The sequence below is a fragment of the Siniperca chuatsi genome, linkage group LG22, assembly GCF_020085105.1.
Source record: "Siniperca chuatsi isolate FFG_IHB_CAS linkage group LG22, ASM2008510v1, whole genome shotgun sequence".
Lineage (NCBI taxonomy): Eukaryota > Metazoa > Chordata > Actinopteri > Centrarchiformes > Sinipercidae > Siniperca > Siniperca chuatsi.
In genome coordinates, this window is record NC_058063.1 from 19115241 (window position 1) to 19133042 (window position 17802).

General features: G+C 39.5%; 1 protein-coding gene across 5 annotated transcripts in view; it reads right to left on the reverse strand.

Annotated features, from left to right (window-relative positions):
* Positions 1-1231: 1231 nt before the first annotated feature.
* col4a5 (collagen, type IV, alpha 5 (Alport syndrome)) overlaps positions 1232-17802 on the reverse strand; it is a 60870-nt gene continuing 44299 nt past the window's right edge. For 2 of the 5 annotated variants that reach the window (XM_044183476.1, XM_044183475.1), the window contains 21 exons: positions 17172-17261; positions 16607-16753; positions 16304-16402; positions 16114-16203; positions 15861-16000; positions 15651-15777; positions 14977-15156; positions 14819-14869; positions 14532-14717; positions 11526-11534; positions 9177-9185; positions 7787-7920; positions 7552-7624; positions 7357-7428; positions 6932-7060; positions 6092-6190; positions 5618-5830; positions 5309-5486; positions 5122-5236; positions 4374-4546; positions 1232-3053 (listed from right to left, as the gene is read on the reverse strand). In XM_044183476.1, coding sequence (XP_044039411.1) covers positions 2972-3053; positions 4374-4546; positions 5122-5236; positions 5309-5486; positions 5618-5830; positions 6092-6190; positions 6932-7060; positions 7357-7428; positions 7552-7624; positions 7787-7920; positions 9177-9185; positions 11526-11534; positions 14532-14717; positions 14819-14869; positions 14977-15156; positions 15651-15777; positions 15861-16000; positions 16114-16203; positions 16304-16402; positions 16607-16753; positions 17172-17261 — 2396 coding nt within the window. In that variant the 3' untranslated portion in view covers positions 1232-2971. The remainder of the gene's footprint in view (positions 3054-4373; positions 4547-5121; positions 5237-5308; positions 5487-5617; positions 5831-6091; positions 6191-6931; positions 7061-7356; positions 7429-7551; positions 7625-7786; positions 7921-9176; positions 9186-11525; positions 11535-14531; positions 14718-14818; positions 14870-14976; positions 15157-15650; positions 15778-15860; positions 16001-16113; positions 16204-16303; positions 16403-16606; positions 16754-17171; positions 17262-17802) is intronic. The other 3 variants (XM_044183479.1, XM_044183478.1, XM_044183477.1) reach the window with 2 other exon arrangements.

The following is a 17802-nucleotide window of genomic DNA, read 5'->3' on the forward strand; positions in this document are numbered from 1 at the left end:
TCTTCCAGTGGCCACTCGCGGTATTACAGTGAAAAATTCCCCTGCGAAGAAGGAAGGGTCATTACATAATAGTGACAGCATTAGAATTTGGCATTGGTGCCAGACTTTGGTGCCACTTCTATTGAAGTTAATGAGGCGGGTATGGAAAGTCCCATTATAACCCATTATATCGGTGTTGTTTCACCTTTGACTGAAAAATGCTTCCACAAAATAAAAATAAAAACATATTATGTGATGTTGTTGACTGATGTTTTTTATCTAAATGTGCGCATTTGTTTTCCTTGTTATCGGTCTCAAAACAGATCATGGCTCTGTCCAGCAGTTAGCAAATAGCGAAACAGCTGATCCAGTAGCTTTGCCCACAGGGAAATAGTCATCGGATCCTTTAGTAGATCAAAACACATTGAAAGGTGTTTTTCCTGGTCAAACTCAAGTCCTCTCTGACACCTCTCAGTGAAAGTCAAACAGTTTCACTTCCAGATAAATGCTGCCCTCTGATCCAAACCAAAACTGAGTTCACCTGCAGAAGGTCTGCAGTAGGCGCCTGCTGTAGTCTGTAATATTATTACAGGATCCAGTTGTGGACGCAGCCATTGTCCAGTCTTTAAAGGCTCAGAAATTGTTGTAAATAGTGGCAATTTTACATCATCAAAGTGTAGCACAGAAGAAAATGTATGAAAATTCTAGCCTGTACATTTCCATAACATTGTTGGGTTTTTTAAAAATATATTCCATCTAAAATACAGCAAAGTAATCCTAATGTCGGCAAACTGACAGCAGCAGTCACACTTCTGAGTTTGGCAGAATCAGTTGCCTCCTGAAATTATGTTCCAGTAATTAGCCAGATTATAGAGTCTGATTTCACATCTAATCTGGATTAAGACCCTTAACCTCTTATTTCAGATTCATCAGATTATACAGGGAAAGAGAGTTTTGAGTGGCAAACTCTTGATACTAATAAACAAGTTTTGTTTTCTCTCCACAACTTGCATTGTATAGTTTTGCAGGCATGGCTGGATTATTTAAAATCAGTCAAATTAACTTTAAAAATTAAGTTAGCTTGACTGTAAGAGCGACATTTTGGCATTTGTAGTCAAATCTGTCAGTGTCGCAGGCTGCAACTCACACTTTTTCTCTAAAATGTTTATACTGGCAATAATGTTGGAATAGAAACCTTAAAATGTACATGATGTACATTTTCTCTAATAGATACGTTTTCAGAAGACAGCACTTTGGACATAATATTTATTTCAGTCTTAAAAGTTTATAACAACTTCTGGATAACATAACATGAAAAAAATAAACAAAAAAAAATTTAGAATTCATAAAAGCAGTTTTGAAAAAATAAAAATAACAATAAAATCACAGGAAAACATTTCTTCCTCCCTAAAACAGCTCTTGTAGACTACCATCAGGAGTCTGTACCCTGATGTGAGAGAAGCGTCACACCAGGGACCGTTACACCTGATTTAAATGTACAGACACTTCAATCTGTTTTTCAACAGGGTCGAGTGTGAACACTTTAACCAATTTTGGATACAAATTCAAGCCAGTAAAAGTGGATGTGAAGGTTTTGGGCTGCAAAAATGAGCCCCCAAACCTCAGGCCCTCTTTTTACAGCAAAGCCCAGCACCTGGAAATGTTAAACACAAAACAAATATCACATTTTTTCTAATCAAGGAGCCAAGATTTAATTCAAATCCTTTTTGCACAAGTATCTCTAACATTCCCCAATCATAGTCTACCTAAAAGCAAATCCCCTTTATTTCAGTTCAACATTTATTAATTCTACCAATTGAATACAAAAGATTTAAGCGATTGGCACCGTTAATATCATACAAGACTGTTATGTTTTAGGGAAAATGGCTCTGTCTACACTCAGTAGTTTATTTTTTGGTGAAATGCCTGACTTTTGTTTGTGTTTGAAAACAGTGAACTATCTCCCCACAGCCGAATAAAGTTTATATACCTTTTATCCTCTTTTTTCAAATATATATTTATTATATATAAAATACTGTTTCATTCATAAAAGCCTTACTTTGTACAATATCTGAGTCAGTGTGTGTCAGTGAGGAAGTGAATGAATGAGTGTGTGTTTGTGTGTGAACGCGTGAGTGTGTGAGCTAAAAAGAACCTGGAAAATTGTCTTATAACAAACAGCTGGTACAGATTCAGGACCTACTACACTAAAAACAAAAGGTGTTTTACATAATATACACATTTTATTACTTACAAAAAAAAAGTAAGAGAAAGAAGGTGTAGGCTGATGGTTAGAGGGCGGGCTACAGCAGGGTTAGTACCACCAAATGTAACGTTAAACGACAGAAAAATGAAAGAGAGAGAGAGTGTGTGAATGAAGAGCTAGTAATAAAAAAAGGCAGTCAGTCTCACTAAGGAAAGCTCATCGTCAGTGCATCTCTCATCTTGGATGTTCCGAAGTCAAAGTGCCGATTTGGTAACCATTGAGACCATCCACTCCTTATCAATAAGGCTAAAAGCAAAACAACAAAACAGAAGAGCACTTCTGTCTAGAAATAGATGTACAGTATCATGTTTTTGTATCATCAACGTCAAAAGTGATTTTTAAAAAAGAGAAAGGAAACAATGATCCTTTTGGGAAAGAAGGGAAAAGAAATTCACTTATGTTGTCACACATCCATCATGGCACCATTTAGTAGATATTTTTTGCTTTCATTTTGAGGTACTTCTTAAGAAAAACAAAGACTAAATGTAAGATTTATTTACGTCAGTTTTTTCTTTTCTTTTTTTAAGCTGTGTTGCACAGTAGCACCATTGTTTTAGTTTTTTTTCCGGAAGACAACGCACCATTGGAATTCCACCTTGTCACCACGGCGACTGCCTATCCGTTGTTGTGACCACAACCCCCCTACTTGTCCCCCGTCATCCAATCATTTCTTGTTATCAATCAGTTGTCCCCGGCAACGGTGGATATGCTCGTTGCCGTGTGCCGTTACGTCCTCTTCATGCAGACTACGCAACGGCTGACACGTGTCCGTAGGTTACCCGCCTTGAGAGTCTCCGACTGGGGCTTCCTGTAAGGGCCACAGGGTAAAAGGTGGTTAAGATGAGTTCCACCATTTAAAAAACAATGCAAGAATATTTTTCATACTCTTATCCTAAATCTCTCTCTCTCTCTTTTTTTTTTTTTGCGAGGCACAAACGTGTCGTAAATTGCTCATTTCACGAATGCCACCTGTCCATGAGTAGGTTTAAGTTTCATTAGCATAATCAACGCCTATAAATTATTAACCCTGTAGACCCCAGTAGAAATTTAAAATGTTGCTGCAGTTCACTGAGAACCCTCACTTAAATCAGCATTTTCCTACTCAATCCAAACAGCTTTATCTCAAAAACAGAAAGTTGTTTTCATTTTAAAAAACTTTTAATTTGATGAGTTCAATTCAGCACATTTAAAAAAAGACCAGACAAAACAACAAATAGCACTAAAACTTGTAAATAGCTATGATGAAATGCATCTTAGTCTACCTAAAAGAAGAGAAAGTAACTTAAAAGAGGAATGTCCCACACTTCAACCCACACAGCAATGTTATAAGAACAAACGACAGTAATGTGGCTTTGGCAAGTTATATGAGAAGTCGCCGTGACATTTCCGGTTCCGGTTATTGATGACAACTTAAAGTATCTGCAATTCAAAGCTCAGAATGATTTTAAAATCACAGGTCACTTCCGGGCGCTATAGTGAAATATAGAACAGGCGCTCTGGGGTCTAGAGGGTTAAGGGCTACCTAAGAGAATGGTTTCTTAAATGACTCTTGTGTGCCACGTACAGTAAGAACAAATATGCTAGTATGAGTAGTTTTTGCATCAGGCCCATTGATCCATACTTTTTGATTTATGGGTTTATAAATTTAGGAGGCTTTTTTATACATATTTTAGTTTTGTAATTTATATTTTTTTTGACAAATTTCTGGAAGCAGTTATCTCCCCAAAAGACATACAGTACGTGGCATTTTGGATTGAAACTCAAAAAAGTTCAAATAAACATTTATTTTTAGCAAGTGTAGAACTATTTAATATATAGTGTAGCCTTATTTAGATATTAAAATTTTACAGTCAAGCTAGACAGAGAAATTAACCAGGCTGATGTACAGGCCGATATTAGCTTATTGCAGATTTATCATATCGGCATGTGTATCAGCCGGTAAGTACAGTGACAAGACATTAAAGTACAAACATGTTGGAGATAAGTGTAAAACTTTTAACTGACTAACCCCACAACATCATGACTAATCAGTTTGGGCTCCTTGCTGTAGGAACCTGACCTGTGAACTGTCACTCACGCAATAGCTTCTCTAATCAGTAAACCGCCCTGCTGGCATGTGTATCCATACCTGAACATCTCAGTGGGTTCAACAGTGGCCAGCCAGAAGCTGTAGGAGTTGGCATAGTAGTTGCACGTCCCTTTGCCGTGGCACTCTATGAAGGGAGCGCTGCGGAACTCCTCCAGGCAGGAGCCGGGGGAGGCCAGGGCCTGACCGGAGCCCTCTGCACCTGCGCTAGTGTGCTGGGGAGGAGAAGGAAGACTGGTTATGTATTGCACTGCAGAGATGAGATAACAATACATAAATGTGTACAGGAAAATAAACATGTGTAACTACAGTTCTGTGAGTTCAGCATGACTCTGAGATGCAATATCTAGGCATTAAAACGGCTGAAATGCATGGGTGTAGAAAGTCAGGGGGAAAGATAAAGGGATGCTGGGGCAATGATCTGACTGAGCTGTGAGGGGGGTGTGAAGGGGGCGTGTTCAAGCTTAAATGGGGTGCTCTTTAACAAAACAAAAAGCAGCGTTAGAAGTGACCTGTACTTTCATAAATGGTCATCAATGTACAATTCTGTGTATTGCCTTCAAAGTTTGTTTGTTGGTTCCCAAACTGCACTTTGAATAAACACGATTCTCTTTGGTGTAAAACTTGGTTGGTATTCACTTAGACTTGGTGTTATGGCAAAGTAAGCATTAGGTTTAGGTTAAGGTTAGGGTAAAAGTTGGGTTAAGCATGTAGTTGTGATGGTTGCCGTCAGGTTTAGGGGCTAGAGAGTGCATTTTGTAAACAAGGGTGTATATGTGTAATGTCCTACCATCATGAAGGAGTATCCTATCCACAGAGCTTCCCAATTCGAAGGGCAAGTGGGAATCTGGATGGTCTGACTGTGGACTGCAATCACCATGGCTGGTGCTTCACACACTGAACACCTAAACACACACACACAAAATTAAACACCTTGCATCTTCCCACATTCAACCTCTTTACGTCTTCTTCCCTACCTGCTGATGTAAGGTTTGATGTCCTCTCCAGTGATGGGAGCCATGGACATGGGAGTGGGCTCTGGTGTGGACAGCCAGTAGGAGTAGTCGTTGCGGGAGGCAAAGTTGCAGACGTTGTTGATGTTGCAGAACATGAAGGGCATGGTGCTGAATCTGCGCAGACAGCTGCCCGCCGAGCCTGGAACAGAGGAAGAAGAAGGTCAAATATATGAAGTGCTTTTGATAAAATAAGATTGTAGCAAAAGCCTTTTAGGTCTAATGCAACTTCCAGGTAAAATTAAAGCTTAGTAAAACAAAAGTCCTTTGTACCAAGGTCCTGTCCGTGTGCCCTCTCGTTGCCCTGCACATACAGCAGGGAGTAGCCGTCGTAGATGAGGTTAGTTCCTTCGGGACAGAAGGGCACCTCCTGACCCTGGCTGTGTCTGGTGATGAGGAAGCCATGGGCTGCAGAGACTGATCCTGGAAGACCGGGAGGACCCTGTGGACCGTCTGAACCAGGGGGACCAGGGTAGCCACGCTGACCTAAGATCAGGGGAAAGGCATATATTAGAAATGGGAAGCTATTATGTTTCAAGTTTTACAAATTATTTGGCCAACTTGAGGTAAGATTTCAACCACTAGGTGGCAGCAAAACCAGCCATCTGTCATCACACATCACCACAAAAAAACAAACACTGCTTATGTTTATTTTTTGGCTTATCTGTAAAAAAAACCCCAGCAGGGATGCTAGGCCAAGCCAGGCGAGTTGTGATGGTTCGTATGTCTGGTTCCTGTTTCACTCACCAGGCTGACCGGCGGGTCCGTTGTCTCCCTTCCTGCCGGGTGGGCCGCCGAAGCCAGGGGGACCCTCCAGACCAGGATCCCCAGGGTCACCAGGTTGACCTGAGAGCAGGGAGAGAGAAGAGTACTCATTGCTAGATGAGCAAACCATATCTGAGGCTAGAATTACTTCAAATTTAAAAAGGGTAGACATTATTCAAATATTAAAAAGTTAAGTGTGAGCAATTCCATCTATTGTAACGCATCTGAAACAGAATGATGTAGCCGTAATGATCACCTCATTTGATATTTACAATATCCATCAGAGAAAGAGAGCTGAGGAGCTAGCAGGGTTAACACTTGTGAACACAATTTGTTTTGGTATTATTTATATAGTTTCTATGCGTGCAGCATGGACTACAGCTGCATTTTGTTGTGAACTTCTGCACTGTTTAATGACAATAAAGCTGAACCTTGAACAATGGATATGCTGATACAAAAATGTATTAGTTATGATGAAGTGATTATTATGATTGAGATGCATACAGTGTATACACATAGTAAAGAAGTAAAGAAGTTAAAATATCATTTAAATATACTTTAAAGACAAAAACGTCACTGAAAACATTATTTGAAAAAATACACAAAAATGATAGAACAATAAATGCAACTTCTTCTGTCTCTTTTCTTATCGTACGAAGGGCTCCCTCTTGTGTCAGTTGTCTGTTATTGCGATAATGATAAGTATAATAATAATTCAAACTTAACTATTGTCAATACAGTTCTGATTTCTCATCCCCAACTGAAACTCGTGCAACTGTCCTGTGACCTTCATCAGGTCCCATCAAAGAGTCATTTACCCACCTGGAAGTCCATCACGTCCAGGAGGACCAGGTAATCCCCGATTACCTATCACGCCCCGAGGACCAGGGGGTCCTCGTTCTCCCTTCACTATCATGGGAGGCGGAGGTATACCGGGGTCACCAGGAAGGCCTAAAGGGCAAATGTTACAAAAGAAAATAATCAGTTTGAAATAATGTCAGACATTCCACATGACATTTAAACTGATTTTAAAGGCAAATCTCAGTGTTTTGTGTTGAATTAAATTGCAGTTCAGTGCCAAAGAGAGGAAATCTATCTTTTAAGTCTTAAATACACTTAAAAACATGTAGGAAATACTGACACTAGCGATTTACGATGTTGCAGCATATCATGGTCCTGTGTCTCATGAAGGTATGTAGCTCAGCTCAATAGTCGCTGTAACTGAAAAGGTAAATGTGTTCACCCACCAGTGGGTCCGACATCTCCAGGACTTCCAGGAAGGCCAGTGCCGCCGGGGAGTCCTGGGTCTCCCTTTGGTCCTGGCAAAAATACAAATGAAACAAATCTTTGGGCTTTGCTTACAATGAACATAGAAAGATGAAAATACATTTTTGGATAGGTAGGAAGAATCAGAAAATGCTGTTACAGTATTGTGGACTAACCAGGGAATCCAGGAACACCAGGCAGACCGATATCTCCCTTTATACCAGGAACTCCGGGAAGACCAGAGGAACCCTGGTAAGAAAGAGGTCCAGAGAGTTACATCTCAGCTGACGATCACATTTAATCTCTTTGACCGTCCCCAAAGAAGTTTAGTAGAAATTCTTTAACTTAGCTTTACTTGGATCCTTCAAGTTCAAGAGACAAAGTTTTGCAAATGTAACTAAATTATCTTACCGGGAATCCGGGAATACCAGGGTCTCCCTTCTGTCCGGGGAAACCCGGCTGGCCAGGAGAACCGGGATTACCCTTCTCTCCCTTCACGCCACCGCTTCCTGGGGGCCCACGGGGACCCTCTGGGCCAGGTGAACCTTCATATGCAGATGTCAAAATTCAGGTACAGAATGATGGCGAAATAACACAATGAGGTTATACATACAAGTCTCTTTTCATTATACTCTCACCAGGGTTGGGCTCAGTTTAGTTTCCATTTATCAATTCAAAAGCGGGATTTTTTAAAATAATTTTTCTATTATAAAAAAAAGTTCAACTCAACTCTATTAAGAAAGTCTGCTGCCACCTAGTGGTTGTCAGTCTTGGCTTGATATCGACTTCTTTCGTTCAGAAATGTTCTCTACATAGCATCCATTCATTCATGAAAACCGGTGTATTGCTAGGGAACATTAAGTAATGTTACTAGCCATATTGAGCCCAGAGGGGAAATTCTTTTGAGTTTCCCCTCTGGGATCAATAAAGTATTTCTGATTCTGATTCTGATTCATTTACACGTTTTACAATTTCAGTTGTCAGTTTTTAGTCAGACTTTCTCAGAGGCAGAGCTGAAGTTGAGTTCATTCTTTGCTATTCAATTTTGCCAGTTTGCAAACTATTTGTGTTCAATCCACTAATGAGATGATTTGTTTCCTACAGAGCAGTTTTACCTCTGAGAAACTTTTTGTCCGCCAAAAATAGAAATGAGGAAGAACAAAGACAAGAAAAAGAAAACCAAAATACAATTTTGTTCCCTAAAAATGGTGAATGAAACTCTTCATGTAAAGATGATCTTGTACAACAGTATTGGAGTCAATGTGTATATGTGCACATCACCATATTATTATATGTATTTGTTTTCTTTTATGTATGTGTTTGGGTGATTATGAGCAGTTCTGAGTGTCCAGCCTGTCCTGTGGGGTAAAGAAAGGGTAAAACACAACTGCCAACATTAGGTTATAATTATCAGCACATTCACAGTTTTCACTCATTCTTACACACTCTCCTCTCTCCACTCTACCACAATACTAAACAATATATTATGATACAAATCAAGAGATCAGGGTTGGGATAAATGCATCTTCAAAGCAGTAAATTGATGTCTTATAAATTCAATAACTCAAAAGTATTTAGCCATATAAAAAGTTTCTCACACATTATGTATCATGACAGGATTTTGTGTAAATAAAAATTTTACAAATTCAAACTTTGAACTGAAACTGTTTGAAGTGAATCGACCTCAACCTTGCATGAGACACGTTAAAACCCGCTTTAAACGTCGCCCTTTATTTCACCCACAAATTTAACAGCATGTAGCACAACGTCTATCAAAACCATCAAACCACTAGAGTCTAACCTGGAAGACCTAGGGTTCCCAGAATTCCCAGGCCAAGTGGAGCCAGGTTGACGGCACAAGGCAAAAAAGAAGAGGAGGTTTAGACAGAAGCAAGCATCAGTACAGACTACACCACGACAGAGATATTTTGTCTTTAAGTAATTGGTATTAACTTCAAAAGCTCCACTGCACTGCTATTTGTTTGCAGTTATCATACCTCATAGATGACTTATATTCATTTACTGTTGAGGAGCTGGTATGTTAGCATAAAAACTGAAATTAAAAAATTTGCTCCATGCTCACTGTTGATGTTTTGAAATGTATGGATCCCCCTGAAGGTCACATGGTAGAAAAAAATGTGAAAGTCATCTTGGCAAATTACTAATTTGTGTTCTCAAATTAATAATTTGTGCACACTGGGGCATCCTTGTAGACTACTCGTTTAAGATGTTGACCATGTAGTTGTAATGTCTATCATGTGATTTCAAATTTGTACATTGATGGTTCCCAAAGGATAAAACCTACTGACTTTGGTGATTCTTTCCTCTAGTGCCTCTAGTGTTATTTTTAAAATGAAATGTCTTGACAACTTTTGGATTGATTAACATGAAATTTGATACAGACATTCATGTTCCCCTCAGGATGAATTGTAACAACTTTGGTGATAACTTTTCCTCGAGCGCCATTATCAGGTCAAACTTTCAAATTGTCCAATACCCATCACTCTACCATGTGACCACCAGGGGGCTCAGGAGAGACTCTTAACAGCAAGTTAACCAAACTTTAACGCTGGGGACACACAGGATGCGGAAGCGCAGCGAAGCGCAACGAAATGCTGCCCACTTCCTTTTGCCGCCCATGTTAATCAATTGGGCTGTTCAGACAAAGCGCGGCGTGGAGCTCCGCTGTCGGCTCGCGCTTAGCAGCGATAGTTTCGGCATCTGGTCTATTTTTTCCGCTTGCCTCTGCCCCTCTCCCCGCTGTTCTCCTGGAGTGACCCCCCCCCATATGATAAAATATCAAGATCTGCCTATCCATATTTATTAGAAATAGTATTACTGCTGTTTATGATGTTTTTGTTTTTTGAATTACATTGGTCTATTTATTCCACATATTTGGCAGTTGTCTCTAAACAGAGAGCGAGAGAGACAAACCGCTCCCGCAGATCATCACACAAGGCAATCCTTTTAACTTCATTGTTGCAGAAGAAGCGACACCCTGCAGAAACATAAAAAGCTATAGTTATAGAATATATATAGTTATATATAGTTAAAGTTATAAATTCATGAGGTTAAAATAAAGATCAGCTCTATATTGTGATTAGAAAATAAATGAAAATGCACTTCTGGTCTGAACAGCCAGGCAAAGAGAAATGCAGGAGAAATGACCTAGCATGGCGCTTCACGGTGCTTCCACCTCCTGTGTGTCCCCGGCGTAAAGCAACAGTATGTTTAAATTATAATAGTCTTCAAAATATTTTATGCTAATGTACAAACAACAACATTTGGAGTAAAATCCAACAGAACTGTTATTACAGTATGTGACACAAATTAAAAACAATGATTTAATGTTTCAGGTGAGTTAGTTATATGCTATGTTTTTGTGCATTATGATGCTATATGCATAACACATTCTGCATGTTAGATTTGCATTTGACAGTACCTACATGTGATAAAGACAACATGCTAACTACTGTGAGTTTTAAAATCTCAGGTGTGTTACATATTTATTATTATGAACTTTAAAAAGGTGCTTACTTGTTAAAGGTGCATTATACTACTATGGAGGACCGGAACTGCCAAAATAAAAAATGAATAAATAAATGACTCAATAAATATATTAAATGCACCAAAAATAATTTTAAAATTAATTTAGACATTAAATAATTTATAAAATGTGACACAAATTGATATTTCTGTTTTAATTTGCTTCTGTATTTATTTACATTTGTATTAATTCCCCTATTTATTTACTTTCCCATTTAATTTTTCATTTTATTAATTAATTAATTCATTCATTCATTCATTCATTCATTCATTTTATTTATTTACTTTCATTTTTTATGTATTTATTATTATGTAATTTTAATATTATTTTTTGGTGCATTTACTGGAATATTACTTTATGATTGAGTCATATATTTATTTATTTTTGTCAGTTCTGGTCCTCCATATACTACCATCAGTGTGCATAGAAAGTGAAAGAAGACAGTCATTAGGAAGAAATAAAGAGTCAGAAATGAGAAAATGCAGTGATTTTCGAACAGTTTTCAGGTAAAATTTGTTCCCCATTGATCAGAGAGTGGGGTTAAACTCAGTCAGTGGTACTGTAAGGAACGTGCAGTAGAAATCTGGACGCTGTTGATCTGACCTGCGGGACCTGCGGCGGCCGGATGTACGTGTCATCACATGAAGAGGCAGGGCCACACCACAGTAGGTGGGGCCAAGCCACAGGAAACAAGGGGTAAAATGTCATAGCTTCATTTTGTCACCTTGACACCCAGAAAACACTCGAGTGTTTTTTACTAGCCTAACACAGTGCTGGTGTGTGTGGTCAGTGCTGACATTTACTTTTAAAAAGGACAAGGTATTATGAATAAATAGGACACTAGATCTTATCGTTGAGGCTTATAGTGTGTTCAAGTTACGTCTGATTTACTTTTTATTAATTTTTTTAATTACATTTTTTTAAAACATTTTTTTACTTACTATAACAGGCTCCAACAACTGTGTCATAACAGAATACTACTAATTTTAGCATAAAATTTCCAAAATAATAAGTTACATCTATCCTAATAAAATTAACTCTACATGAGAAAAGAATGCTATGCATGCTATAATTTGGTTTTGTTTCGATGTATTTGAAATGTATTTTTACAGTTTAACGTGTGAATGCTGCCAAATTGTTGTGATGTGAATGTGGAGTAAATTTATTGACACATTAGACATGGAAAATTACTCTAATTTACTGCATGTTAACTGCCCAATGAATGTATTTTCAAATTTGGCAATTTTGAATTTTTCAGATAAACTGAAGGATGAAGTCTTTATCTATGGGGTTGAGAAACTGATCCTACTCCTTAAGCTTAATAAACCATTTAAAAACCCAATGGATTAGGTGAAAAATTAGGTGCTTTTCACAGGACAGCAATGATATGTACAGTAAATATTCTTTTTTTTTCACTCAAAACCGTTGCACTGGATATTTATATCATACCCTTTGTTTTCAGGGTAGTCCACTCTTTCCAGCACTGTGTTAGGCTTGTTCTCTATGTGTTAAGTGCGTTTGTGTTGGGACAAACAGTGCCCATGCAGATGACTGATTGGTGGGACAAAACACACTCAGAACAGCAGAGCCAGATGCAAACCCCAACACTCTCAACTGGGCTTTAAGTTTATTGTTTATGGTAATAGTAGGAGGGTTGGAGAAAAATCACATACCTAGACTAGCCATATCAGTACCAATAGTATAACCCTTAACAATTAATATTTTTGTTAAAGGTCCTGAAAACCTGTTTTCTCATTTATCTTCTTAATATGAGCCAAGTGGTGCTACATGAAGCCGAAATGTTTGCTTATGTTGCCAGCACTGTCAATCAAATCTGATCAAACCACACCCACATAGTCCTGAAGGAACAAATTAGCTGAGTTTGTGAGTGTTAAACTCTTAATAAATAATAATTAAAGATGTTTTTTCCCAAACTCTAAGTTTGATTGTTGCTTATTTAGCAATAATAAGTAAGGTTTTAGAGAAATACTGAAGATTTGAAACCAGGTTTTAATTGTAATTAACCAAATTGTTAGCTGGGTACTGAATCCCATTAAATTCAATAAACAAAAACTCCTTTTAAACTCCATTTTTAAGATGCAGTTGAGAGTTTTTTGAGTTTGTCTCAGGCTCAACATTTCTTCCAAATGATCTAACACAACCACAAACACTGGACACACACCGGTTACAATGGCCAGAAGAGAAGACCAGCGCACACACCCATATATACACATACAGTACTTCGGGGCTGCGGAGAGATGGATAGATTACAGCTTCTCCCATTATGGGATCAGGAGAAGAGGGTAAGGGGGTGAGGAGACATGAGGATGGATGGATTGGTGGATAAAAGAAAGGTGTGGAGGAGGGTGCACGGCATCACAAATTTTTATCATCAGTGTTCTTGACAATGACTGGACAGGTGGTGCTCAAACAGTGACGTGGCTCTTAACGCCGGTGGTGGCAATTGGTGCAACAACGTCCCATGCAAATCAATTGACATGGAGATGAAAGCATTCACACTTAAAGTGCAGTTTCTGCCATTTGCTGTCTGGTTTTCGCTGGTTAGGTGAACTGAATGACATCAACTCACAATATGCATCATTCACCAGTACTGTCTTTTCTTTAGTTTGCATCTATAATGTTTGTACTGTAAATTCAGAGCTTCACCCACAGGATTATGCCAGTGGTTTTGTATGTTTTCGACTATTAACTACAAGCTGCATTTTCCAAAGTATATTGTATTTCTTTTTTAATTTCCTACCCTTCAGGCAGCCACCAGTTTCAGCTCATCATTACACATAAAAAATTAGAATTTTAACTTTCTAGCAATAGGTAACCAATCAATGCGAACACTTTAACTTTTCCCTTTACATGACATTATAGGACTTGGTTAAGTTAGCAGGGACTATTCTGAAATCTCTATGATTATGTTTAAAACTCCAACAACTGCGATTTGAGAATCCTTTGAAAAGACCAAATTATTTTTTTACACAGTTTTATTGTTATCCTATTATCCTTTTCAGGTTTCATCTTCCAGAGTCACAGCTCATCATGAATGTAGTGCCATTTGGTGGCTGAATCTCAAAAATCAGCACCTCATTGGTGGATTCAAGCAACAACAAGGAAGCTTCAAAACAGTCCCTGATTTCAAACTGCAGGTAATTATAACGTGACAAAAAAACAGTGTAAAAAAGTAGTGTTTACTTATCACAAGCAAGTTTTAAGTCTCTGGCTTTCACACTTTCACAGTAAATTGAGTCAGGGCAAAAGGCTGGCTGTAATAATCTATCTATTTGTAGTTAATGAGTTAAAACATACAAAGTGCCAGTATTGTTCTTTATCCTACTTGGTGATCCAGATGAATGGGGTTTATTTCATTCAGATCATTTGGATAATGCTATTAACTTAAAGTTACTGAAAGACTTCTGTGATTGCCCTCCCCTAACATTAACTGGAATGTCCTACACAATAAACCCCACCTACCTCTAACTGTAGGTGAGTAAAATAAACCATCACTCAATCTAGGTCTGATGGACTTTACTATCGTAAAACCAGGCAGCAATTTCTGGCAGTACATGTGGTGACAAATACTATATCCAAGTGCTTTACCTGCTCTTCCGGGTGGTCCAGGGGGTCCTTGGAGTCCCTTGGGGCCCTGCAGAGCCAGTCCTGGAGGCCCAGGAGGGCCGCTGTTCCCTGGAAGACCAGGGGAGCCGGGGAAACCAGCCTCTCCTTTAGTGCCAGGGAAACCAGGATTGCCAGGTTGGCCGGGAAGACCTGGGTCTCCCTTTGCACCTTAACACATAGTGAGAGATAAAAGTAGATATTGTTATATCAGTGCACAGACAATAATCACATCAAACAAAACTGATTGATATAGTGGGGTGGTTACTCACCTGGCAACCCTGGAAATCCAGGGGGACCGGGGCCACCGAAACCAGGAAGCCCTGGAGCACAAATGAAGTTAAATGAATCAAATCAAAACAACCAAATGCATGTTGGCAATTTAAAATATACAGCAAAGTAATTTATTCCGCGCATATTGATCACTGACCTGGCTCTCCTTTGACTCCAGCTGGTCCCGGGATCCCGTCACGACCTGCCTGACCCTTCTCTCCTGGCAACCCTGGTCCTCCTGGTCGGCCGGACTCTCCTGGTCTGCCAGGAGCTCCAGTGAGACCTGGGGCACCGGGCCCACCATCGAGACCCTTTGGACCGGGGCTACCAGGAGAACCTGACAGGATAGCAGATGGAGATGGACAATGGATCAGTCAGTGTTGTTTTGTTTAAGCGAGCAGGCCCTTATCAAAATAACTGTTTCAGTACTTTATTCAGTACTACATAAAAATCTGAAAAATGTTAGCGTCTGATGTTTGGTGCTGAGGTCATGCTAAGCTCTCAGTACTGTTAGAAACATGTAGCATGGCATCATTTCCTATAAGGCCTATGACTACAGTGCTTTAGTTTCAGATCTGAAACACTAGTCAAGCCAACAAAAGAACAAAATTTTTCATTTTAATTTCACGGTGCTTTGTGTTATTGTCTAAAACTCTCTCCATAACTTGCAAGATTTAACCTTAGCAAGGCTAATTTGAAAAGATAAATTTATATACCGTATTTTAAGAAAATTAGACTACAAAGACCAACTATTTTCTATGTTGTGTGACGCCTCTTTTATGACTTCTGAAGGTCTTTCCTAAACCTGCTGTAGTCAAACATCAGATTTACCTTGGAATCCTGGGAGGCCGGGGTCGCCTTTAGCACCTGGCCCTCCTGGTAAACCTGGGAGACCGGGTGATCCTGGAGTTCCTTTCAGTCCTGGACTTCCTGGGAACCCTGGCTGGCCTGGTTCACCCTATGAGAGACATAAATAAAATGAAGAGTGAACCTAAATTTGCCCTTTCTGAAATAGGAAATTTCAGTGGTTGTGTGCTGTACCTTGGGTCCGTCTTGTCCAGGTGGTCCAACTCCAGCAGAGCCTGGTTCACCTTTGGCGCCAGGGAAACCAGGTCCTCCTGGCTGTCCCGGGGATCCAGGCCTACCTGGCTGGCCTGGTAGACCCTTCTGCCCTGACGGTCCTGTGACATTAGCATTTATGACAAAGAAATTTGGGAAAAATGTTTTAATAAGTCACCAAGAACCAAATGAAAAACAAAGACTTAACAGAGAGCAATGAGATGTTCAAACCCACCTGGAAATCCCATTTCTCCCATGCTGCCTTTTAGTCCCGGAACTCCAGGAGCACCTGGGCCTCCTGGGATGCCAGGATCTCCCTTAGGACCTGCAACACAATTGAAACCGCACGTTAGAAATCTATTTGCACGAGTAAGTGTGTATTTATGTATGCATTGGTGTTTGTGTGTTGGGAGGTAAACCCATACCTGGTGGTCCAGGGAGTCCAGGGCGTCCATCTGATCCTGGCAGTCCAGGGTCACCGGAAAGACCAGCGATGCCTTTCTGACCTGGAAAACCTGGTGCACCTGTAGAACACACACACAAATATAATGTGTATATAATAATACAGTGAGTATGAATTTAATATGTTTACCTACTTTTAAAATGTGTTATATTTTGTCAACAGTCTGGCATATTTTCTAATACTTTTTAAGAAAAATAAGATCATAAGACTGAAGACAATATTAAAATCACTTGTTGCGAGGCAGTGATGGTGTTTTCATCTGTACCTGGAAGTCCAGGATCTCCTTTGGCTCCCTTATAGATCGATGGTGGCTGGGGGGCTCCTGGGGGTCCTTGGAGACCGGGTTCGCCTCTCTCTCCTTTATCACCGGGACTGCCAAGTGCGCCGTCTCTACCTGGGAATCCAGGTTCACCTGGAGAGGAGAACGTGAGAATCAGAGAAGTTTAGAGTGGTCATCAGCGAAGTTCTTTGTCATTTTGACTTCTCTCATTTTTGAGAAAAATGTGTATAAATGTTAAAAATTCAGTAACACTTGTTTAATTAAATTTAATTTTTAATTCATAACAGAAGTTATCTAATTGGACTTTTTATATAGAGCAGGTCTAGACCGTATTCTTAATAATATTATTTACAGAGACCCAACAATTCCCAATTTCAATTTGAGCAAGCACTTGTGGCAGCATATATTCCTTGAACATACTGTTTTCTTGTATTAAAAGGAATACAAAGTGGAAACTTAACTTGGGACACACTGTGTGTGATATACGCCTTTTAGGCCTGTTTGCAAGAGTTATGAGTGACATATGGAGTGCGCGTGTTTATGTGAAAACCTTTAAGTCCGGTAGCGCCAGGCGCTCCTGGAGCTCCTGGTCCTCCAGAAGGTCCTGGGGATCCCATGGGACCCATGTCTCCTTTCTGACCTGCAGCCAGTCAGACATTAGACAGAAGCAGAGAGAAGTTTGACAATAGTACACAATCCGTCATTCACACAACTATAGCAAGACGGTCATACAGTCAGTTGTTATTTCAGCAGCCAGTTAGTCAGTTAGACACTCAGCCAGACTAACTAACTAGCCTTGGTAGCCAACTAGCTAGCCAGCCAGCAATCCACCAAGCCAGCAGGACAGTTAGCCAGCTAAATTACCAGACAGCAAATCAGTCACCTAAATATTTATTAAGTTAGCTAGCCAGCCACCTTGGCAGTTGGTCAATTAGCCAGTCAGCTAGCGAAGCTACTTGTTTATCTCACTAGTTAGTCAGTTAACTAATCACCTAGACAAAAGACATCTGAACTCCCGCCAACTTCTAGCTTGTTAGCATCTGTTCTACCAGCTTTCATTGGTCAGTGTAATTTCTAATAACTCTTTCATCATTCTTTATTAAACAGTGGAAAAATTATACAGAGGGTTTCTGTCTATATTGTCAGTTAAATGTGTATCTAATGTTGCACTGGATAGTACA